Below are 24,698 nucleotides of genomic sequence, written 5' to 3'. Positions count from 1 at the left end.
GTCTCACGGGATACCATTAGATCTTGCGCGGCAAGTTGAGTAAATCTTGCATGAGGACTCTCGCGAGATTTGCCTGCCGCATTGCATGCCGAGTCGGATGTGATGCGGCTGTTAGATCGTGGCTCTATACTACCAAACAACTACTTCTGAGTTTCATGGCATCTGCAACATTCGAATTTATGTCCTCCATACCCAATCCAGGACATTTATATAAATATATACGGATAAAAAGCAGTGGTATAAAGCATATTTTTCCTCTTTCTGAAAAAACACTATTCACCACTACTCTCCATTTTCTGTCCCTCAGCTAATTTCAGAACCCCACAACCTTTAAACCCAGGACGTCAAAATTGTTAACAAGTGTATTATGTGGTATATGGGGAGGGAAGGTTGCCAGAATTAGAAAGGTGCTACTACAGAGAGGAAGGTAGGCAGGGGGTTGGATCTTCCGAACGTGATGTATTATTACTGGGCGGCGAATGTGGAGAAGATACGGAGCTGGGTCAGAGAGGTTGCCTCCCAATGGGTCAGAATGGAGGAGAGTTTGTGTAGGGGGTCGGGATTTAAGGCGCTAGCAACAACGCCGCTCCCAACAGCCCCAGGGAAATACTCAGGGAGTCCGGTAGTATTAGCTTTGTTGAGAATTTGGAGACAGTTTCGCCAGCGCTTCGGGTTGGGGGCAGGGTCAAGGGAAATGCCGATTCAGCAGACCCATAGATTTGAGCCAGGGAAGCGGGATGGAAATTTTCGGAGATGGGAGAATGGAATTAGGACGCTAAAAAATTTGTTTCTTGGGGGTTGGTTTGCAGGATTGAAGGAGCTGAAAGCGAAGTATGGACTGGAGCAGAGGGAAATATTTAGATACATGCAGGTTCGAGACTTTGCCAGAAAGGAGATACAGAGCTTCCCGGTGGAGCCGGCTTCCACATTGCTGGAGGAGATGCTGACGACAGGGGGACTGGAGAAGGGGGTACTGTCGGCAGTTTACAGGGCTATTTTGGAAGAGGAGAAGGCACCGTTGGAAGGGATCAAGGCAAAATGGGAGGAAGAGTTGGGAGAGGGTATGAAGGAGGGATTCTGTTGTGAGGTGTTCCAGAGGGTGAACGCCTCGTGCGCAAGGTTGGGGCTGATACAGCTGAAGATGATATATAGCGCACACCTTACAAGGGCGAGGATGATCTGGCTCTTTGAGAGGGTAGAAGATGTGTGTGAACGTTGCGAGGGTGGCCCCGCAAACCACGTTCATATGTTTTGGCCCTGTCCAAAGCTGGAGGATTACTGGAAGGAGGTTTTTAGGGTAATTACTAAAGTGGTGCATGTGAAACTGGACAGGGCCCTCAGGAAGCCATATTCGGGTTGACGGACCGGCTGGAGTTGGAAACGGGTGCGGAGCAGATGTTGCAGCCTTCGCCTCGTTGATCGCCCGAAGGCGGATCCTGTTAGGGTGGAGATCAACCTCTCCACCCTGTGCCCTGGCGTGGCGGGGGGACCTGCTGGAATTCTTGACTCTTGAGAAGGTCAAATTTGAATTGAGGGGAAGAATGGAGTGGTTCTACAATTCATGGGCGTTATTCATTATGCACTTTTGAGAATTGGATTACATTGAACGTTAGGGGGCGGGTTGGGAGAGTTGGGGGGAGGGGGACTGTATGTGTTAATGGTGACTGATTCCTGTTATTTGTTTATGTTAACATGCGGGCTAATGTTTGGGGGTTTGGTGGGAGGGTGGGATTGTTGTTATTGATATGGGGATTGACATTATATTCGTTACTGATTATTGTTAATTGTTTGTGTAAATTTGGGAGAAAATGTGAAAAAGGAGAATAAAAATATTTTATTTTAAAAAAAGTTTATTATGTGGTCTTTATCAAATGCCTTTTGAAAGTCAAAATGTGCATCATAACCACACTACCCTCATCTACCCTCACCCGCAATCTGTCAGAATAGGCAACGGCACCTCCTCCACAATAGTCCTCAACATCTGGGCCCCGCAAGGATGTGTGCTCAGTCCTCTACTGTACTCCCTATGCACACATGACTGTGTGGCAAGATTTAACTCCAACTCAATCTATAAGTTTGCGACTGATACGACTGTGGTGGGCCGTATCTCAAACAACGACGAATCAGACTACAGGAGGGAGATAAATCACTTACCGAACACAACTTCTCTCTAAATGTTGGAAAGACCAAGGAACTGATCATCGACTTCAGGAAGCATAGCACGACACACACTCCCATCTGCAACAATGGCTCCGAAGTGGAGGTGGTCAATAGCTTTAAGTTCCTGGGGGTCACCATCACCAACAGTCTGTCCTGGTCCACTCATGTTGATGCAACAGTCAAGAAAGACCAACAATGTCTCTACTCCCTACGGAAGCTAAAGAAATTTGGCATGTCTGCATCGACTCTCACAAACTTCTCCAGATGTGCGATAGAGAGCATCCTATCTGGCTGCATCACAGGCTGGTATGGCAACTGCTCGGTCCAAGATCGCAAGAAGCTGCAGAGTGTGGTGAACTCAGCCCAACGTATCACACAAGATTTCCACCCTCACATTGATTCTGTCTACACCTCCCGCTGCCTCAGGAAGGCAGACAGCATTATCAGAGACCCCTCCCACCCAGGCATTGCCTTCTTCCAGACCCTTCCATCAGGCAGATGATAGAGAAGTCTGAAGACCCGCACATCCAGATATAGGAACAGCTACTTCCCCACAGGTACAAGACTCCTCAACGGCTCCCCCTCGGACTGATCTGTTCTCTGTAAGAACACTATTCACTACCTGGGGGTGCAGGTTGCTTGGGATTCGGGGGGGGGGGGGCTCCGTAGATGCAACATTTCTAGTTTGGTGGGGAGAATGAAAGCTGATGTGGCAAGGTGGGATGGTCTCCCTCTGTCACTGGCGGGTCGGGTACAAGTGGTTAAAATGAATGGGTTGCCGCGATTCCTGTTTATTTTCCAATACCTGCCCATTTTCCTGCCAAAGGTCTTTTTTAGAGAGATTGAAGAGACGATTACCTCGTTCACATGGGGAGGAAAGGTGGTCAGAATTAAAAAGGTGCTACTACAGAGAGGAAGGCAGGCAGGGGGTTTGGGTCTTACGAACCTGATGTATTATTACTGGGTGGCAAATATGGAGAAGGTACGGAGCTGGGTCAGATGGAGGAGAGTTTGTGTAGGGGGTCAGGATTGAAGGCGCTAGTAACAGCGCCGCTCCCGACGGCCCCAGGGAGATATTCAGGGAGTCCTGTAGTAATAGCTTTGTTGAGAATTTAAGGCAGTTTCGCCAGCACTTCGGGTTGGGGTCAGGGTCAAGGGAAATGCCGATTCGGGGGAACCATAGATTTGAGCCAGGGAAGTGGGATGGAAATTTTCAGAGATGGGAGGAGAAAGAAATTAGGACACTAAAAGATTTGTTTCTTGGGGATGGTTAGCATGATTGAAGTAGCTGGGAGTAAAGTATGGGCTGGAGCAGGGGGAAATATTTAGATACATGCAGGTTCGAGACTTTGCCAGAAAGGAGATACAGAGCTTCCCAGTAGAGCCGGCTTCCACATTGCTGGAGGAGGTGCTGACGAGAAGGGGATTGGAGAAGGGGGTTGTATCGGCGGTTTACGGGGCTAATTTGGAAGAGGAGAAGGCGCCGCTAGAAGGGATCAAGTGTGAGGAAGAGTTGGGAGAGGATATGGAGGAGGGGTTCTGGTGTGAGGTGCTCCGGAGGGTCAGGCCTCCATCTCGTGTGCACTGTTGGGGCTGATACAGGTGAAGGTGGTGTATAGAGCACACCTTGCAAGGGCGAGGATGAGCCGGCTTTTTGAGGGGTAGAAGATGTGCGTGAACGTTGCGGGGGGTGGGGCCCGCTACCACGTTCATATGTTTTGGTCCTGTCCAAAGCTGGAGGATTACTGGAAGGAGGTTTTTAGGGTAATCTCTAAAGTGGTGCACGTGAAACTGGACCCGGGCCCACGGGAGGCCATATTCGGGGTGTCGGACCAGCCAGGGTTGGAAACGGGTGCGGAGGCAGATGTTGTAGCCTTCGCCTCATTGATCGCCCGAAGATGGATCCTGTTAGGGTGGAGATCAACCTCTCCACCCTGTGCCCTGGCGTGGCGGGAGGACCTGCTGCAATTCTTGACTCTTGAGAAGGTCAAATTTGAACTGAGGGGAAGGATGGAGTGGTTCTACAATTCATGGGCGTAATTCATTATGCGCTTTCGAGAATTGGATTACATCGGACATTAGGGGGGGGGGAGCTGGGAGGGTTGGGGGGAGGGGGACTGTACGTGTTAATGGTGACTATGGGTGATTCCTGATTCCTTTTTGTTATTTGATTATGTTAACATACGGATTAATGTTTTAGGGTTTGGTGGGAGGATGGGATCGTTGTTATTGATGTGGGGGTTGACATTGCATTCGTTACTGATTGTTGTTTATTGTTGGGCGTACATTTGGGAGAAAATGTGAAAAAGGAGAATAAAAATATATTTTTTAAAAAGAACACTATTCACGACGCCCTATGCTGCTCTTGCTCATGTATTTGCTTTGTTTGACCCCTTGTTCCGCACTGTAACCAATCACTGTTTGTCGATGTACCATTTGTCAATGTTCGCTGTTGATTATTCTTTTTGTCTGCTATGTACGGACTGTGTACGTTCCCTCGGCCGCAGAAAAATACTTTTCACTGTACATGTGACAATAAATCAAAGCAAATCAAATAAAAAATCAAATCTACCCTCTCTGCGACTTTATCATAAAGCCATTACAATAAAGCATAGCTGCATGGGTTCTAATGTGTAATATCGAGGGCTCTGTATTACATTCTACCTACCATAAGAGACCTCTGACTACACACATACTAACATGCAGGTACAAAATATAATGCTGCAGCATTTTCAACAACATTCATGTGATATCAATAAACGGCTGAAGGCACTGGATACTGCAAAGGCTATGGGTCCTAACAATATTCTGGCAATAGCCCTGAAGACTTGTGCTCCAGAAATTGCCACGCCTCTAGCCAAGCTGTTCCAGTACAGCTACAACACTGGCATCTACCCAACAATGTAGAAAATTGTCCAGGTATGTCTTGTATACAAGAAACAGGACAAACCCAACCCAGCCAATTACCGCCCTATCCGTCTACGCTCAATTATCAGTAAATTGATAGAAGGGATCACCAACAGTGCTATTGAGTGCCACCTACTTGGCAAAAACCTGGCTCATAGATGCTCAGTTTGAGTTCCAGCAGGGTCACTCAGCTCCTCATCTCATTACAGCCTGGGTTCAAACATGGACGGAAGAGCTGAACTCCAGAGCTGAGATGAGAGTGGCTGCTTTCAACATCAAGGCAGCATTTGAAAGAATATGGCATCAAGGATCCCTCGCAGAACTGCTGGTTGGAATCATACTTGGCACAAAGGAAGGTGGTTGTGGTGGTTGGAGGTCAATCATCTTAGTTCCAAACCATCATTGCAGGTGTTCCACAGGGTAGTTTTCTCGGCACAACCATTCTCAGCTTATCCTTATCAATGACCAAGTAACATTCATGCCACACGTATGTCAGGCAATGACAATTTCCAACAAGAGAAAATCTAACCATCGCCCCTTGACATTCAATGACATTACAATTATTGGATCCCCCCACAATCAACATCCTGGGGGTTACCATTGATCAGCAACCGAACCAGACTAGCCACATTAATACTGTGGCTACCAGGGCAGGTCAGAGGCTCGGAATCCTACGACGAGTAATCACCTCCTAACTCCCCAAAGCCTGTCCACCATCTATAAGGCACAAGTTAGGACTGTGATGGAATACTCTCCACTTGCCTGGATGAGTGCAGCTCCAAAAACACTCAAGAAGCTTGACACTATCCCTGACAAGGCAGCTCAATTGATATTTCCACAAATATTCTCAACCACCGACGCACAGTAGCAGCAGTGTGTACCATCCACAGGATGCACTGCAGAAACCTTAGGTTCCTTAGGCAGCACCTTCCAAACCCACGATAAGGACATCTATGACAAGGACAGCAGATACATGGGAACACCACCATCTGGAAGTTTCCCTCCCAAGCCACTCACCATCCTGACTTGGAAATATACTGCCGTTCCTTCACTGTCGCTGGGTCAAAATACTGGAACTCCCTCCCTAAAAGTACTGTCGGTGTACCTACACCTTGGGGATTGCAGGTGTTCAAGAAGGCACCGCCACCTTCTCAAGGGCAACTAGGAATGGGCAATGACTGCTGATCTAGCCACCGACACCCACATCCCATAAATTAATAAATAAAAGTTCCATCCTTGGCATGCTTTGAGTATGCAGATAGAAACATTTGCTTTCACATAATAATTAAATTAGTCTGCAGTTAGTTTAGAAAAGGCTCAATAAGTGCAGTAGATTGTCCAAACACTTTTCTGAATGCAGCTTTATGTCACATAGGAAAGCGATAGTTTTCTTGAGGGACTCTTCCCCCATGTCATTTTAGTGTGGCCCAGAGTAGGATCAGATTTTACTGGGTTATGCTGCTATTTTTACATCAATGAGCATTTGAAACCATTTAGCATCAATGTGAAAGTGGCAATGCACTGAATTTGAAGACACACAAACCCCATTAGCTCAAATATCATTGCCTGAAACACAACAGCAATCTGCATTGATATAGCACCTTTGTTGTAGAAAAATGTACCAAGATGCATAGGAATGTGGTCAAACAGAAATTGATGCTGTACCACATATAAAGAGATAGCAAGACAGGTTAGTCACAAAAGTAGGTTTCAAAGGAAGAGAAGAGATTTTTAGGGGGGGGGAATTTCAGAGTTAGGCAGTGAGGCAGCTGAAAGTGCCGCGTCAATGATTGTGTAATGGTAATGGGGGATGTAAAAAATGTCAGAATGGGAGCAGCATAAAGATTTTGGTATTTTGCAGGTCCGGAGTAGGTTACAGAGATAGGGTGGGAAGAAATCATGAAGGAATTTAATAATAAGGATTAGAATTTTTAATTTCTCATGTCTTTGGTCTGAGTCCCAATGTAGGTCATGACGCACATGGGCGATTGATGAATGGGACTTGGCACGGGTTAAGATTGGAGCAGTTGAATTTTGGATGAGCTCAGGTTTATGGAGGATGGTAGGTGAGAGACTGGCATGGAACTCACAAACACCTCAGAAATTGATACTCAAACGTTTCCAGAGGTCAGTTGCATTTTTATTGCACCTTTCGTTTCCCCAGGATGTTCTAAAACAATTCTCGACTAATTGCCTTTGAAACGTAGTTGCTTTTGTTAAATTGGCAAAATATGTTGGCAAACGGCAAGCACCCACAAACAGTACTGAGACAAATAACGGATGCTCTTATTTTGCTGATGTTTGTTTGTAGGTACGTTTTGACTTGGCCGCCAGGGGAAATCCCCTGCTCTCTCTTGAACATTACCATGGCATATGGGCGGGATTCTCCACCTCCCAGCGGCGAGGCGGCGTGCCGTTTGCTGGCGGCGGGATTCTTTGTTCCCGCTGCTGTCAATGGGAATTCCCTTTGAAGCCACTCCACGCCACCAGGAAACCCGCAGACTGGGATCTGTTGGCGGGACCAGAGAATCCCGCCACCAGCAAACGGCTGGAGAATTCCAGCCTTTATGTCTAGCCAAGCAGCCAGATGGATTCAATGGGTTGGATTCTCATCCGTCGAGGTTCTCCGTTGCGCAGACACCCAGGGATTTCCCGGCGGTATGGGGCTGCCCACAATCGGAAACTCCAGTGGCCGGCTAGCGAGACGGAGAATCCCGGGGGCGCGCTGACGGGGAATCCCGCCCAAAGTCTTTTATGAAAGACCATCTCTGAAAATACGGTATTCCCTCTGTAGTGCATTGAAGTGCAGGTCGAGATTCGATGTTCAGGTCTTGTAGTGAGGCCTGCACCGAGAGTCAAAAGTGCCATCACTTAGGATAGTCAACTATCAATATCCTGATGTACACATACACTTGAGGAAGTCAGATATATAATTTTTTTCTCCTTCAAAAGTAATTTCCATTTTTTTAATTTAACTCTTGCATAATACCCAAAATACTAAAATTTAAGAATTTATTAAGCCATTATCAGCGTACATTAAAAAGAAACAAAAATATAAGATAAAAGCAAATTACTGCGGATGTTGGAATCTGAAACAGAAATAGAAACTACTGGACAATCTCAGCAGGTCTGATAGCATTTGTGGAGAGAAAGGAGCTAACGTTTTGAGTCTGGATGACTCTGTCAAAGCTTTGTCAAAAATATAAGATGCTGGAAATAGACATTAGCACATGCACCTCGGAAGTCATGCTCAAAATGTTTGTCTGATTTCTCCTTTCATATGTTGGCTACATTGAGTATTTTCAGAATTTTCTATGATTGTTTCAGATTTCTGGCAGTCATTACTTTTCTTTTTATATGCACAAAAATAGTGTATATTAAATATGGAGGGTAGAGCCAATACTGGCATGAAGAGGCCTTGCCACCTGCCCAAAGATGGGAGGTTGTAACCATATTTCGGGAGGAGAAAAAAAATCAAACAGCTCCCACCAGTGAGCCATCCGGCTGGTCAGGTCTGGTAGGGTTGGGTGCTGGGAGGCAGGGGTTATGTATGTGTGAGGCTCACACTACAACCATTTGTACCTGAAAATTGTAATGAGGATCCTACAGTCAGAGTGGGGTGCTAACTTACATATTTAAACAGCTTTTTACCCATTTCAGGTAATGTAGGTCGCTTGTCCATGTAAAGGCCCATCTGAAAATTGCCTGAGGCAAATCTTGTATATGAGAGGGAAACATGGAACGAGACCTGGGTGCCCCAGTGCACCGGTCACTGAAGGTAAGCAACCAGGTACAGCAGGTGGTAAAGAAGGCAAATGGTATGCTGACCTTCATAGCGAGAGGATTTGAGTATAGGAGCAGGGTTGTCTTGCTGCAATTAAACAAGGCCTTGGTGAAGCCATCTGGAATATTGTGTGCAGTTTTGGTCTCCTTATCTGAGGAAGAATGTTCTAGCTATAGAGGGAGTGCAGCGAAGGTTTACCAGACTGATTCCTGGGATGGCGTACAAGGAGAGATCGAATCAGTTAGGATTGTATTCGCTGGTGTTCAGAAGAATGAGGGGGGAATCTCATAGAAACCTACAAAATTTTAACAGGACTGGACAGGGTTGATGCAGAAAGGATGTTCCTGATGATGGGTGTGTCCAGAACCAGGCGTCACAGTCTGAGGATACGAAGGAGACATTTAAGACAGAGATGAGGATAAATTTCTTCACCCAAGAGTGGTGAGCCTGTGGAATCATTACCACCGGAAGTAGTTGAGTCCAAAACATTGTATGATTTCAAGAATCAGTTAGATATAGCACTTAGAGGAAAAGGGGTCAAAGGATATTGGGGAAAGTGGGATTCGGCTATTGAGTTGGATGACCAGCCACGATCATAATGAATGGCGGAGCGGGCTTGAAGGGTCAAATAGCCTCTTCCTGTTCCTATTTTTGCTATGTTTCTATATCAATGGGACAGTCTAGTGCTCATAATTTACAACTGGTAGCACTTTTTGTTTTTTAGGTGAGGAACAGACAGCTGGTAGTTGAAAATTGCCCCCATATTCTTTATTTTCAGGCATGATGAATAAATGCTCATCATTATTTTGATAATTGTATTAGTAAATGGAACATTTTTATTTCTATCAAATGTGTGCAATGAATCCAAGCAGATTGTGGGCGTGACGTCCTTGTTATATTTAATTATCACTTTGAATTGTGAATTTATAAAACATTGGAGGCAGGTCAGCATGTTGAGTGAATTTATAAAGCAGCACAATTTATGGAAATTCCACAGCATTTATGCTTTTAAATTATCCATCAAATGAGAGTAATTTGTAACAAATTGAAGTCATAAAGTAACAAAAATAGAAGAAATAAAAGTTATTGAAATAATAATGAGAATTTAGTTTATTGCATCTGACAAAGTAAAATGACTTAACCCATCAAGATACCTTTTGGGACTTAGCATAGCACCAGATTTTGCATATCAAATTCAGTTATAAAGTCCATCCACTGCATTTATGTGTAATTGAACTTACATGTGCAAGTCGATCAAATCTCGCAAAAAGTTCATTCAGCATCCTCACCAGTTCCTGTGCAGACAGGGTTGTGGAGAGGTTGGTGAAACCTTTCACGTCTGCAAAGAGAATGCTAAATAAAACATGGAAAATATTGTATTAATATTCTCTTGTTTGACAAATAAGGAAACTATATTTCAGTGCTTAGTGCTGTCAATTCAAATGATTTTATTCCAATTTTGTTACCATCGGGTAGCTTTTCAGGTTACCGGAGCTCCATTTCAACATTTGCATCTATTTCAAAATTTGCTTCTTCCTTATTTCTGGAGCTTTCTATCTTCACTGCTGCGAACATGCAGCTGGGGGAGCAGATAATTGGGTTTGCACTCTTTATCATGGATTGCATAATTAAAATGCTGAGGACAAAGGCCAACCATCTCCAATCCTCACAGCCAGCCATCAACAGTGACAGGCCTACTTCACTGACTGGTTAAGCAAGTCTTGTCGCTGAAAAGACCATACAAGTCATGCAAAGCTTACCAATGTCATAGACAGATTTTAAGCATCTGACCATTTTGAATGCATTTTAACTCCTGTGTAACTAATATGCTGCATCATTTTAAAAAGAAAAAGGAAAACTGTTGATTACGATCCTGGATAGAAGATTTGAAAACTACTAATAGCAAATAGGTTTCTTACCTCACATTTTCATAGCGATGTATGTAGATTTTATGAAACTGGTGCTGTAAATGTTCATCTTCCACGGCTGACATGTCATTAATCATCTCCAATACAACAAATTGTGGCAAAACTGAAAGTACCAGCCTCTCCTTAATTATGTAAAAAAAATACGCACACATGGATATCATTAGCAATTATAGGTAATATATTCACAGTGCAGTCTTTAGATTTGGAATAAATGTAGTTAATACATTCACAACTATTCTTCTCCAGCCTCTCAATTCTGGTTGTAAAGATTAGACTACCTTTTATTTAACATCCATTCAATGGTTTGAATTCTGCTTTTCTTCGATACACATTGTAAAAATAATCAATATAATGGTCAACCCCTTTTAAATCTTCCCACACTTTAAAATATGTTGACTTCTCTTGCTCTCCTTTGGCATTCCAACATATGGGTTGCCCAGTGACAAAAGGTTATTTTTTCTCCCTTTTTATGGGGAACCTCTTAACATCCACTCCATATGTACATTTTGGATGATGGTATAAAATAGGAGTGATGGGGGATATAAAATTCGATGTCCATTATGCATTACACCATTGAAGTCAATTGAATGTCAGGTGGAGAATATAATGGGCAGCAGTTTCAGATTGTCCATTAAACACCAGTGTTTTCTTCTGACAATATGATCAAGATTACAAACTCAAGATCTGGGTGGAGGAATTAAGACTTTGGAGAAAATGGACATAATAGTCCTTCACTTATCACTTCTTGACTTTGAGTTGAAGGGAAATGAAAATGGAGAGAGCTGTATGGCATATTTATTTGCTTAAGAACCTTGTCACTAACTTCTTCCAGTTCTGTTGAAGGGTCATCACCCTGGAACATTAGACTGGGTTTTCCTGGCCCCATGGAGACAGGGTTGGAGATTTGGAGTGGGGTAGGAACAGAGGAGGGGGGCAGGGGTATTGGTGGTCAATGAAAATAAGGGGAAGACTTCCCCAGTTCATTCCTCGCTCCAGACTGGAAATGGGTGGACTGGAAAAAAGATCGGCGTCACCTTGCACATAGATAATTATGCTCTGTTTTGTCCTATTTGGGCTGTCTGGATCACTATTCTGTTTTGTTCTCATGAAGAATTGTTTGTAATTGATGTAGTTCAGGCTTCATAGTTCTTATCCAAGATTAGCACTGTCATTGACCTTTGTTGAATGTTATTGCTGAAGGCAAATAATATATATGTTATTGCTGAAGGCAAATAATATATATGGGTTAAGTTGTAATTGTTCAGTGATGTCACTTACTTAACATTCTCAAGATAAAGTAAAAATTGATTTAATGCAAATCTTGGCTGTCTAAATAATTGAGCAAAGAAGACTTAGCATGAACTAATAAGAAATAGATGAGGAATATTCATAATTAAAATGAAACGGTTATTAAAAATATAACAAAAGGAATGGAGTTGCCACTGAAATTTAGTTTCCCATTAATAACATTCTTAACACATAAAAATGCACATGAATTTACATTTCAAAGAAGGACAGTATTGATTGCCGTCAGCTAAATAATTCTTCCCTATTATAGATGAAATAAGAAGCAAAGCTGAGGTACACCTTTAATAAAAATTAGAATTCTTATCCTTAAAAATCTGCGATTTTAACTTAAGACAAAATAAATTGAGCAGAATACCTCATTAACCCTGATAGTGTAATACATTTACAACTAACATGATTAGAGAGGATACGTGAGCTATCAGTGATTTTATTTCCTCGGTCACAACGTGTTAACAAATACCCTTTTATATGACCCTCACCAATTACATATAGTTTTAAAGAGGCTTCTACCTGCACATGTTATCAGTGAATGAGAATTAACATACCAATTTTCCTCATTAGTTTGCAATTGAAATGATCAACTTTTGAGTAATGCTCTTGAATGTTCACCCTCCCAACACTTCATAGAATTGACATTTTAAAATTAGTTTGAACAAAAATTGTATCAGAAAATATTTGGAGTGTGGAACACCATGCTTTAGAAGACTTTGTCTTGAGTAATTGTACAAAACAGACAATTGCTAGTTTGCACACTGCTGGATGTGTTTCCAGTGATTTTAATGCAAATGATAATTCTACAAAATGCTAAATGGACTCCGCATTCGCTATCACCCATCTACACTACTACCAATATGTATCTATACAACCGATGTTCTAACATTTACTATTATATTTGGAACCTGGTTTTGAATCAAGATGAAACTCGTGATCAAAATCTTGCTTTCTAATATCAAAATAAAATGTAGTTTAAAATATAATAAAAATAAACTTGGAATCTCATCTCCAAAAACAAAACAATCTCCTCCTTGAATTTTTGTGGCATGTGTCATACTCTATGATAGAATTTTAGGAGATGTTGCGATCACAACTCCATACTCGCATGTTTCTGCACAAAGTAAAGCACACTTCATATTTGAGCCCCGGACTCATACCTTTGATAAAGTTGTAATCCTCAGAAGCCCGTAAGCAGTTTGTGTATTCACCCTTTCAGTCAGAGAGCAAGCAGTCCATGTTACAGGATAGGGATAAAATAAAAGTGACCAAAAAGTGTTTGAAAAGATTAAAAGAAAATAGGTTGGTCATCGTTACTTAAACAGGGATATACTGTGTTGTAATTGTACCACACTGGGGCAGCACGGTGGCACAGTAGTTAGCACCGCCACCACACAGCTCCAGAGACTCAGGTTCAATTCCGGCCTGTGTTGAGTTTGCATTTTCTTCCTGTGTCTGCGTGGGTTTCCTCCGGGTGTTCCGTTTCCTCCCACAGTCCAAAGATGTGCAGGTTAGGTGGATTGGCCATTCTAAATTGCCCATTAGTGTCCAAAAGGTTATGTGGAGTAACTGGATTACGGGGTTAGGGTGGAGGCGTGGGCTACAGTAGGGTGCTCTGTCCAAGGGCCGGTGCAGACTCGATGTGTCGAATGGCCTCCCCCTACACTGTAGGGATTCTATGATTCTAGTGTAGGAGTGATCGCAAACATGTACAAAGGAAGTAGAATGCAATATATGGGCACATACAATTAGCTGTAAGATTACAATGACATGTTCATGAATTCTTGCTTTTATCAGCACACAGAATGCAAACACACAGACAATATTGAAACCCCGTCGGGCATCATATCAAGACACCACTAACAGATTGTGAAAGTTTGTATTCCTTCAATACATCAATCATTTGGTTCAGAAAAGCACTAAATTATGCTCTGAAAGACAGCTTTCGCCAAAGAAGGAACAAACTGTAAACTGTTTGTGACACTAGACTTTTCAACAGAATCAGTATCCCATTATGCTCCATTATCATTTTGAAAGCAGATATTCTTTTTTTATACTGTGAAAGGTTTGTTAAAATACTTCCGGGAAGCACTGTATATCACTGGCATGCTGCATTTGCTAAATACGAAATGGATCCATTCCAAATGCTTGAAATGCTAAGCTAATTCTGTAAACAACAATATACCACTGAGGAAGTAGTCATGTAAACACTGTTAGTATTGGCATACAATAGCTGATTTCCCTACTTGTGGCATAAGGCCATAGTTTGACAGCACCTGACTTTTGGGAATGAATTCTGATCAACTCCAAATTCAGATCTTTTATCTTTACAGTGATAAAATTTATTTTTTGTGATAATATTTCCAAATAGCCAAATAGAAGGTTGAACCCAGCTGATGTTTGAAACCCCATCTCAGTAATACCATGTAGGTATCAGCTGAAGAAGATGTAAGTCAAGTAATAATGATTACATACATGATTTGTAATAGACACAGCCTTCCCACTTGAATGGTGAAAAATCATTAAGTCATTCAAATAAATAAGGTAATTACAGACAGGGTATAGAGAGATATGGGTCAAATGCGGGCAAGTGGGACTAGCTTAGTGATAGAAACTGGGCGACATGGACAAGCTGGGCCGAAGGGCCTGTTTCCATGCTGTAAACATCTATGACTCAATGACATCTACAGTCCAGAGAGAGTCCATTTGGTCCATCGATTCCCTGCTGAACAATAGCTAATAATAAATCTAGTCAAGTGTGTCCCAATTGTATATGATTAAAAGCTAATTTTAGAACAAATATCCACCTGGTGAAACTAATAGGTCCAGTAGGCTCTCATCCCAAACTATTTGGTGTGGTTTTGTTTCATGTCGATGCCTAAAACCAGCGTTAATTCACCATTTGATTTGCTGCTGACAAGAGCGCCACCAAACTAAACTTTGACTTGGTCATAATATTCTAATGGTGTCTTGTGCCTCGAGAGGGAGCTTTAACTCATAACAATTGTGAAATGACTACAGGTTAATCGGAGTGCACAAGTACTCGAGGTAGTTTTATGATCACTCTGGGCTGACCCTTCACTAAATCCACACATGTGTGTGATCTCTTCAAATTCCGCTGGAATTATCCATCACCGATGTGACAAATGGACTCGGAATTCCTTCTGCTGGAACGATTTAAGATTAAAGCATTGGTTATTGATATCGTGAACCTTAACCTATCAATTGCAAAGTAACCCGTCGCCGTGCAGCTAATTACATTTACTTATTTACTTGCTTCTACCGCAAACTTTTAACACATATTTGTCAGACATGACATTAAATCTTCGTGGTTACCACTGTAAGAAGCCAGGTTGCGCCGATATCCCAGGTCCCACTCTTACCTGTCTTTGATTCTCTGTTTCTAGTCGAAGTCTGGCTTCTATACATCGCCTGGTTTCCAGGAAAGCCTGGCGCTGAGCTCGGTCTGCCAGGTAACTGATAAATATCCCGGCCGTGTTCATACACATGAACAACACTGACTGGGCTATTATCTGAAACGGCAAAAAACCAAGGCACTTCATTCCTCCATTAAAAAAAACCTCAACTTCCCATCGGCGCCGTCTCGCCTCCTCAAAATAACAGCAAAGCACAGAGCTGGTCAATACCATGGCTCTGTTTTATTTGTAGTGGAGTGAATATTGATTCTCATTACTCTTATTGAAATATATCAAAACATGCCGCAGATAAACAGCAAGTCAGTCAGCATCTGTAAAGAGAAAGAACAAGTTAATATTTCGAGTTTAAGACCCTTCCTCAAAACTACAGCTGGTCCTGATAGGTACAAATGTCTTCTTAACATCTCTTAATTGATAATACCTCCACTAATTTATCGCATAACACTGATTGGCTTTTAAATGTTGCAATTATCCAAGCATTGGAAATAAAAAGCTGTAGAATCGCCCATCTCCATTTTTCATGCAAGGTGAATAACGTTAAGTATTTGATGGGGTTAAATGGCTTCAAGGTGAATATTTGCAGATGTTTTGTGCTGTTGATAGCCACCGTATTGTGTTCAGACCTGTCGAGGTGGTTTCTATCCCAATCCGTTTATAAAGAGCCCAATATTAATCTCGGAGAATGTTACCGCCAGTAATATCAGCAGAGAGAGAAATTTGGATTGGAACAATTTACTCTGGCAGGAAGGAACATGCAACCCCATTGTTTTGGGCGTTAGGGATTAAATCTAATCTCCAACAGTGTATCCACATCCAGAGAAAAGGTTGAACTGAATCTTGGATGGGTTATGGGAGATACATTTTTACAGGTATTTTACATACATTACAACATAACTCTCACTGATGACTCTACTTAACAATTCTTTATCTAAGCTGCATTCAACATTATTCCTCTAACTGATAAACATCTATTTTAGGCCGTTTGAAGTGCTGGAAGATTTGGAATGTAATATTGCCATCGCTAGAGGGAGTGTGGTCTGACATTTCTGATCAACAGGCTGAATGTGCAGAGATTGAGCGACAGCTCCCAAGTTGGTGAAGAACAAACGGGGGGGGGGGGGGGCAGAATGATTGCCTTTGCCTTTCCACGGATCCTTATTTATCTCCTTAAAAGCAACCCCGTTTTTTGACCTCAATGTATATTTTTCCAACAACGTGCAAAAGTCATGAAGATCCCATTTACAGACTGAGCAACTCTGACTGGACTGGGCAGCCAGCCCACCCGCATCCCGCAATCCTCATGTACAGAGTGAGGCAGCGGTGCCAAAAGAGACATGTCCTCTACTGCTAACAAAAGTTTTAGGGCAGCACGGTAGCATTGTGGATAGCACAATTGCTTCACAGCGCCAGGGTCCCAGGTTCGATTCCGGCTTGGGTCACTGTCTGTGCGGAGTCTGCACATCCTGCCCGTGTGTGCGTGGGTTTCCTCCGGGTGCTCCGGTTTCCTCCCACAGTCCAAAGCTGTGCAGGTTATGTGGATTCGCCATGATAAATTGCCCTTAGTGTCCAAAATTGCCCTTAGTGTTGGGTGGGGTTACTGGGTTATGGGGATAGGGTGGAGGTGTTGACCTTGGGCAGGGTGCTCTTTCCAATGGGTAGGGTGCTCTTTCCAAGAGCCGGTGCAGACTCGATGGGCCGAATGGCCTCCTTCTGCACTATAAATTCTATGAAAAAAATACTTTCTGTGCGCCTGTTGTGGACAGGTTATCATCTGATAGTTTGTAACATTTGTAAGTACATCTTTAACCTATCAGAGCTGGTGTGGCATGGAACACTACACAGAACCCTGACAACAAATCCAACCTCCAGGACACCAATATATTAACATTCAACAGACATAAACAGTCAGCTCTGAGCGCCGGTTTTGACAGTGGGTAGAAAGATGAGACAATGAGGGCAGTTTCATGTCATATCCCAATTACACAGATACAGCTGGATAAATATCCCAATTACAAAGACAGAAAAGGATCATGTCTGACGAATAGTAGAGTGATGAGCTAGGCCGGAGCTAAATAGATCATTTTCTGGCTACATTCATTCTACGTGTAAATTGCAAATCGCCCTGTTTAGTCCCCCTCCCACTGGGTCGTATTGCACGAGTATACACCGCTTGTATAAGACGCAAAGGAGTTTCTACAAACAGAAAATGCTGGAAATACTCAGCAGGTCTGGCAGAATGTGTGGAGAGAGGGGGACAGAGACAGACCACCACCTGAAAGGTGAACCTGCTTTCACTCTCCGCACCTGCCGAGTGATTCCAGGATTTCCTGGAAGCTCTGATTTCAGATTTGAAGCAGACATGATAAGTACCTGCTTCGTGGTTGGGAATACAGCTCGGGGGACGAGCAACTGGAGGACAAGGTGAAGTATACAGGTCAATAAGCCAGCCACGATGGCCCAGGTTAAGGGCAGAGGAAGCATGCTGTATGTGGCAAAGAGGGTAAAAAGCACATAGCCGATGGAGTCTCCCAACAGTCCGTAACCGAGGCCAGTGGCCAGAATTTGGGTGGTCATCACCACCCAGGTCACCAGGCCGCTGTACTGCAGGTAGCTGTGCGAAGTTGTGTCCTTCTTCACCACCACTAAGGCACAGATAACCACCTCGATGCCAGTGAAAAATCCCAGCAGGATGCCTTTGACTGGGCCCATGGGGGTGGAGGTCAGGGTGAGGTGAAGGATCAGGACGGTCAGTTTGGTCAACACATCCAAAATGTTCATCACCACCACTGACTTGCGCCTCTGGCCCAGGAAGTAGCGCTGGTAGAGTCTCTCCAGGTCCCGGGATTTGAAGGAGTTTCTCAGAGTTGGGAAGATGACTCCCCGGTAGGTGTAGCCCCAGTTGAAGAAGAAGTCGGAGTTACTGGGGGCGCTGTGCAGCTGCAGGAAGCCCAGCTCGTTGCCGGGGCGCTCGGGGAAAACCTTGGTGCTGCCGTTGTTGTGGCCGCTCAGGGACACCTTGCCCGCCGACTCCTTCCTCCGGCTGGGGCTCCAGGAGTCCTCGGAGGACGAGGCGGTCTTGGCTTTGCTTTGCTCGTGGATGAACCTCTGCTCGGTGATGTGGCGGACTGCATTCTGCCAGAGCAGCCTCCTGGGTCTGCTGCCCGCCGTGCGGTTGATGGTGTAGAGTTCCTCGCTGGGGCTGCAGCACCTCACATCGGATAGCTCCATGGTGCTGCCTGGTCCTGGGCGCCACTCTCTCTACACAGTGACCCGGAGCGTCCCTCCGCTGCCCCGATGCTGCCAGGTAGAGTTTGCCAGACGGATTAGCCGCTGCTGAGAATGTGCACTCGCAATGCTCATGGTGCCAGGAGCGCACACGCCCCGTCAGCAGGCAAGCCCAAAGATGCTGCAAGCCGCCGCGCTCTCATCCCGCCTTTTGCACATTAAAGAGGACAGTGTGTGCTGCGGGGAGCCTCTCTCGCACCCTCCCTCACTCCTCCCGCTGGAAGGCGGATCGCGGTTAGACGTGCCTGCAGGTGGGCAGGGTGCCCGGAGCCCGGGGGGTGTGCGGGGCAGCCATGGAGGGGAGCCCGGGCAATGGGGCAGCGCTCTGCCCCGCCGCTGCCCTCAGTGCCAGCACTGGCATGGGTGCCGCCGCCAGGGTGAGCGCCGGGCTGAGGAATGGATCCAAACACCAAGTCTCAAACACTCAGGGTGGGGGTGTTGACGTCAACCGCTCTCAGCAAATATGCAGGAGGGGGAGGGAAAAATCAGGAGAGACACAGCAAAGCAGACAAGTCCAGGGAGTCCCAGTGAAGACACACATCTATCTGGACCGGGACAGAATGCAGGAAGAGGGACGGATGCAGGTTGAGACAGATGCAGACAGAGTGGGTGGAAACAGTGAGAGAGAGGGACAGAGACCCAGAGGCAAGGTCCCCCTCCCCCAAGAGAGAGAGAGAGAAACAGCGGGAAGGACAGAGGGAATAACAGAAATCAAACGACTGGAAGTTGAAGAATGGTTAGAGAAGGGCAGAGACAGAGAAAGTCATCGCCAAACAATTCACAGCTCGGACTGTGAAACTGGAGGACACAGATCAGAGTGAAAGACGGGAGAGATGAAAGAGGCTGCAGGAAGAGCCAGGGTGAGAGTGTCGCGGGCACTGTGTGTGTGTGTGAGGCAGAGGGGGCACCAGCTAACCGCAGAGAGACTGCCCGTCACACTCGGGGGGCAGACGGAGAGATTGGGTGCTGGAGAAAAAGTGAGAGAAGGAACAGAACTGAGACATGAAAGAGTGAAAAGGCGGCAGACAGGTGGGAGGCAAAATAAAAGCTTGTGCACTAAAGCTCAAATCCGACGCAGAGGGATGGACACGGAAAGACATTGAGAAAAGAGGACACATGAAGAGGCTTGCACGTTAACTAGGTTAACCAGGTTAGCTAGGTTAACTAGCTTCCGTGTATATAGCGTGTATTTATTGATACGCACAATACCCACTTACTTGGAACAGAATATGTAATTATTGCAAATATAAAATCATTCTATATGTGTGTGCTCACGTCTGCTCTTTGACTCCTTTTACAAATGTGTGCATACACTACTTATGTAAAGACGGTTTTTGTACATTTCCATACAGAAATATTAATGCACCCCCCAGAACATTGTAGAGCAAGAGGACAGTGTGCGCATTACTTATTTATCGTAAATATATATTTGCATCAATCGCTGTTTGCAATTTCTATATGTATGTGTATTTGTGCATCTGCTCTGTATTGGTATGAAGTCAGCCTGGGTACTTATGCATTCTGGATCGGTAATTTATTCACACGGTTGCTTTTCCACTGTGTAAGTCATTAAGATTCTCCAATCCTCAGCTTTCATGAAGCAGCTCGTCACCCCCTTATTAATCGCAGTTTTTCAGGCTCGCTTGTTTCTCTATTTGTAATAAAATACTGGCCACCTCGTGCAGTGGGCACCATTTAACCAGGTTACTGCATCATTCTCACCAATGCGCACGAGGCGTCGTTACCTTTTAGTATTATCTCCATAAAGTATGACGACTGCGCGGGTTCATGCTTTACAGTCTATGAATTACATGCATGAACTAACCTATCAAGGAATGGGTAGCCATAAACGTTCTGTAAAATCCGCTATCTGATCCAGTAAATGGTTCAGCGCCTGTTCTGGGGTCACTGGAACAAAGAACAAAGAAAATTACAGCACAGGAACAGGCCCGACGGCCCTCCCAGCCTGCGCTGATCCAGATCCTTTATCTCAACCTGTCTTCTATTTTCCAAGGATCTACTTCCCTCCGTTCCCCGCCCGTTCATATATCTGTCTAGATGCATCTTAAATTATGCTATCGTGCCCGCCTCTACCACCTCCGCTGGCAAGGCGTTCCAGGCATCCACCATCCTCTGCGGAAAAAACTTTCCACGCACATCTCCCTTAAACTTTCCCCCTTTCACCTTGAAATTGTGACCCCTTGTAATTGACACCCCCACTCTTGGAAAAAGCTTGTTGCTATCCACCCTGTCCATACCTCTCATAATTTTGTAGACCTCAATCAGGTCCTCCCTCAACCTCCGTCTTTCCAACGAAAACAATCCTAATCTACTCAACCTTTCTTCATAGCTAGCACCCTCCATACCAGGCAACATCCTGGTGAACCTCCTCTGCACCCTCTCTAAAGCATCCACATCCTTCTGGTAATGTGGCGACCAGAACTGCATGCAGTATTCCAAATGTGGCCTAACCAAAGTCCTATACAACTGTAACATGACCTGCCGACTCTTGTACTCAATACCCCATCCGATGAAGGCAAGCATGCTGTATGCCTTCTTGACCACTCTATCGACCTGTGTTGCCACCTTCAGGGTACAGTGGACCTGAACTCCCAGATCTCTTGGTACATCAATTTTCCCCAGGACTCTTCCATTGACCGTATAGTCCGCTCTTGAATTAGATCTTCCAAAATGCATCACCTCGCATTTACCTGGATTGAACTCCATCTGCCATTTCTCTGCCCAACTCTCCAATCTATCTATATTTTGCTGTATTCTCTGACAGTCCTCCTCGCTATCTGCAACTCCACCAATCTTAGTATTATCTGCAAACTTGCTAATCAGACCACCTATACCTTCGTCCAGCTCATTTATGTATATCACAAACAACAGTGGTCAGAGCACGGATCCCTGTTTAACACCACTAGTCACCTTTCTCCATTTTGAGACACTCCCGTCCACCAATACTCTCTGTCTCCTGTTGCCCAGCCAGTTCTTTATCCATCTAGCTAGTACACCCTAAACCCCATTCAACTTCACTATTTCCATCAAACTGCCATGGGAAACTTTATCAAACGCCTTACTGAAGTCCATGTATATGACATCTACAGCCCTTCCCTCATCAATTAACTTTGTCACTTCCTCAAAGAATTCTATTAGGTTTGTAAGACATGACCTTCCCTGCACAAAACCATGCTGCCTATCACTGATAAGTCTATTTTCTTCCAAATGTGAATAGATCCTATCCCTCAGTATCTTCTCCAACAGTTAGCCTACCACTGACGTCAAGCTCACAGGTCTATAATTCCCTGGCTTATCCCTGCTACCCTTCTTAAACAAAGGGACAACATTAGCAATTCTCCAGTCCTCCGGGACCTCACCCGTGCTCAAGGATGCTGCAAAGATATCTTTAAGGCCCCAGATATTTCGTCCCTCGCTTCCCTCAGTAACCTGGGATAGATCCCATCCGGACCTGGGGACTTGTCCCCCTTAATGCCTTTTAGAATACCCATTTTCTTATGCCGACTTGACCTAGAGTATTTAAACATCCATCCCTTGCCTCAACATCCGTCATGTCCCTCTCCTTGGTGAATACCAATGCAAAGTACTCATTAAGAATCTCACCCATTTCCTCTGACTCCACACATAAATTCCCTCTTTTGTCTTTGAGTGGGCCAATCCTTTCTCTAGTTACCCTCTTGCTCCTTATATATGAATAAAAGGCTTTGGGATTTTCCTTAACCCTGTTAGCCAAAGATATTTCATGACCCCTTTTAGCTCTCTTTATTTCACGTTTGAGATTTGTCCTACTTTCCTGATATTCCTCCAAAGCTTCATCAGTTTTAAGTCGCCTAGATCTTATGTGTGCTTCCTTTTTCATCTTAGCTAGTCTCACAATTCCACCCATCATCCATGGTTCCCTAATCTTGCCATTTCTACCCCTCAATTTCACAGGGACATGTCTGTCCTGCACTCTAATCAACCTTTCCTTAAAAGACTCCCACATTTCAAATGTGGATTTACCCTTAAACAGCTGCTCCCAATCCACATTCCCTAGCTCCTGCCGAATTTTGTTATACTTGGCCTTTCCCCAATTTAGCACACTTCCTTTAGGACCACTCTCGTCTTTGTCCATGAGTATTCTAAAACTTACGGAATTGTGATCGCTATTCCCAAAGTAATCACCGACTGAAACTTCAACCACCTGGCCGGGATCATTCCCCAATACCAGGTCCAGTATGGCCCCTTCCCGAGTTGGACTATTTACATACTGCTCTGAAAAACTCTCCTGGATGCTCCTTACAAATTCTGCTCCATCTACATCTCCAACACTACATGAGTCCCATTCAATGTTGGGGAAGTTAAAATCTCCCATCACGACCACCCTAATGCTCCTACATTTTTCTATAATCTGTCAACATATTTGTACCTCTACTTCACACTCGCTTTTGGGAGGCCTGTAGTAAAGTCCCAACAATGTTACTGCACCCATCCTATTTCTTAGCTCTACCCATATTGCCTCAGTGCTCGAATCCTCCATCGTGCCCTCCTTAATCACAGCTGTGATATAATCTCTGACCAGTAATGCAACTCCTCCACCCCTTTTACCTCCCTCTCTATCCCTCCTGAAGCATCTATACCCTGGGATATTTAGTTGCCAGTCTTGCCCTTCCCTCAACCATGTCTCAGTAATATCAATAACATCATATTCCCAGGTACTAATCCAAGCCCTAAGTTCATCTGCCTTACCTGCTACACTTCTTGCATTGAAACAAATGCACCTAAGACTACCTGTCCCTTTGCGTTCATCATCTCTTCCCTGTCTACTCTTCCCCTTAGTCACATTGAATTTATTATCTAGTATCTTACTGGCTTTAGTTGTTGCCTCTTTACTGACCTCTAACTTCCTAATCTGGTTCCCAGCCCCCTGCCATATTAGTTTAAAATCTCCCCAACAGTGTTAGCAAATGCACCCCCTAGGACTTTGGTTCCAGTCCTGCCCAGGTGTAGACCATCTGATTTGTAATAGTCTCACCGCCCCCAGAACCGGTTCCAATGTCCCAAAAATCTGAACCCCTCCCTCCTGCACCATCTCTCAAGCCACGTATTCATTCTGACTATTCTTGAATTTCTACTCTGACTGTCTCGTGGCACTGGTAACAATTCTGAGATTACTACCTTTGAGGTCCTACTTTTTAACTTATTTCCTAACTCCCTAAATTCTGATTGTAGGACCTCATCCCGTTTTTTACCTATATCGTTGGTGCCTATATGCACTGGTCACTGGTTCTCTAACCGCCTCTGCAGCAAAGTCCAATAATATCTTCACAAATTCCAGCAAGTACTTGATCAGAAGGAGAAGCCCAGCTCGGAGAATGATGATGAATCGAAAGGTCTAATTAATGACTGTCTTCTGACCCTCCATCTCTTTGCACTTTAACTTCCAAAACTGACCCAGATTAACTCTGGTGGGTTGCAGTTTGCACTTTTATATTCATTGCCCTGTAGAGCGGCAGGATAGCACAGTGGTTATCGCTCTTGCTTCACAGCTCCAGGGTTCCAGATTCCATTCTGGCTTGGGTCACTGTCTGTGCGGATTCTGCGTGGGTTTCCTCCGGTTGCTCCAGTTTATTCCCACAAGTCCCGAAAGACGCGCTTTTTAAAAAATATATTTTTATTCTCCTTTTTCACATTTTCTCCCAAATTTACACCCACCAACAATAATCAATGCTCAGCAACGAATATAATGTCAATCCCCATATCAACACAACAATCCCATCCTCCCACCAATCCCCAAACAACTCCCCGCATGCTAACATAAACAAATAACAAAAAGGAATCAGGAATCACCCATAGTCACCATTAACACATACAGTCCCCCTCCCCCCAACCCTCCCA

General features: G+C 44.4%; 1 protein-coding gene across 3 annotated transcripts in view; it reads right to left on the bottom strand.

The window, feature by feature from the left end:
• The window catches only part of adcy8 (adenylate cyclase 8 (brain)), a 150,710-nt gene extending 131,540 nt beyond the window's left edge, over positions 1–19,170 (bottom strand). For 2 of the 3 annotated variants that reach the window (XM_072467861.1, XM_072467862.1), the window contains exons 1-4: positions 17,886–19,170; positions 15,462–15,611; positions 10,771–10,901; positions 10,093–10,204 (exon numbers count right to left, since the gene is read on the bottom strand). In XM_072467861.1, the coding sequence (XP_072323962.1) occupies positions 10,093–10,204; positions 10,771–10,901; positions 15,462–15,611; positions 17,886–18,743 (1,251 nt within the window). In that variant the 5' untranslated portion in view covers positions 18,744–19,170. The remainder of the gene's footprint in view (positions 1–10,092; positions 10,205–10,770; positions 10,902–15,461; positions 15,612–17,885) is intronic. The other variant, XM_072467863.1, reaches the window with a different exon arrangement.
• Positions 19,171–24,698: the final 5,528 nt, after the last annotated feature.

This window comes from Scyliorhinus torazame, chromosome 11 (genome assembly GCF_047496885.1).
Source record: "Scyliorhinus torazame isolate Kashiwa2021f chromosome 11, sScyTor2.1, whole genome shotgun sequence".
In the NCBI taxonomy this organism is placed as follows: domain Eukaryota; kingdom Metazoa; phylum Chordata; class Chondrichthyes; order Carcharhiniformes; family Scyliorhinidae; genus Scyliorhinus; species Scyliorhinus torazame.
Note: the sequence above shows the minus strand (reverse complement) of the source record. Positions and strands in the feature narration are given on the sequence as shown.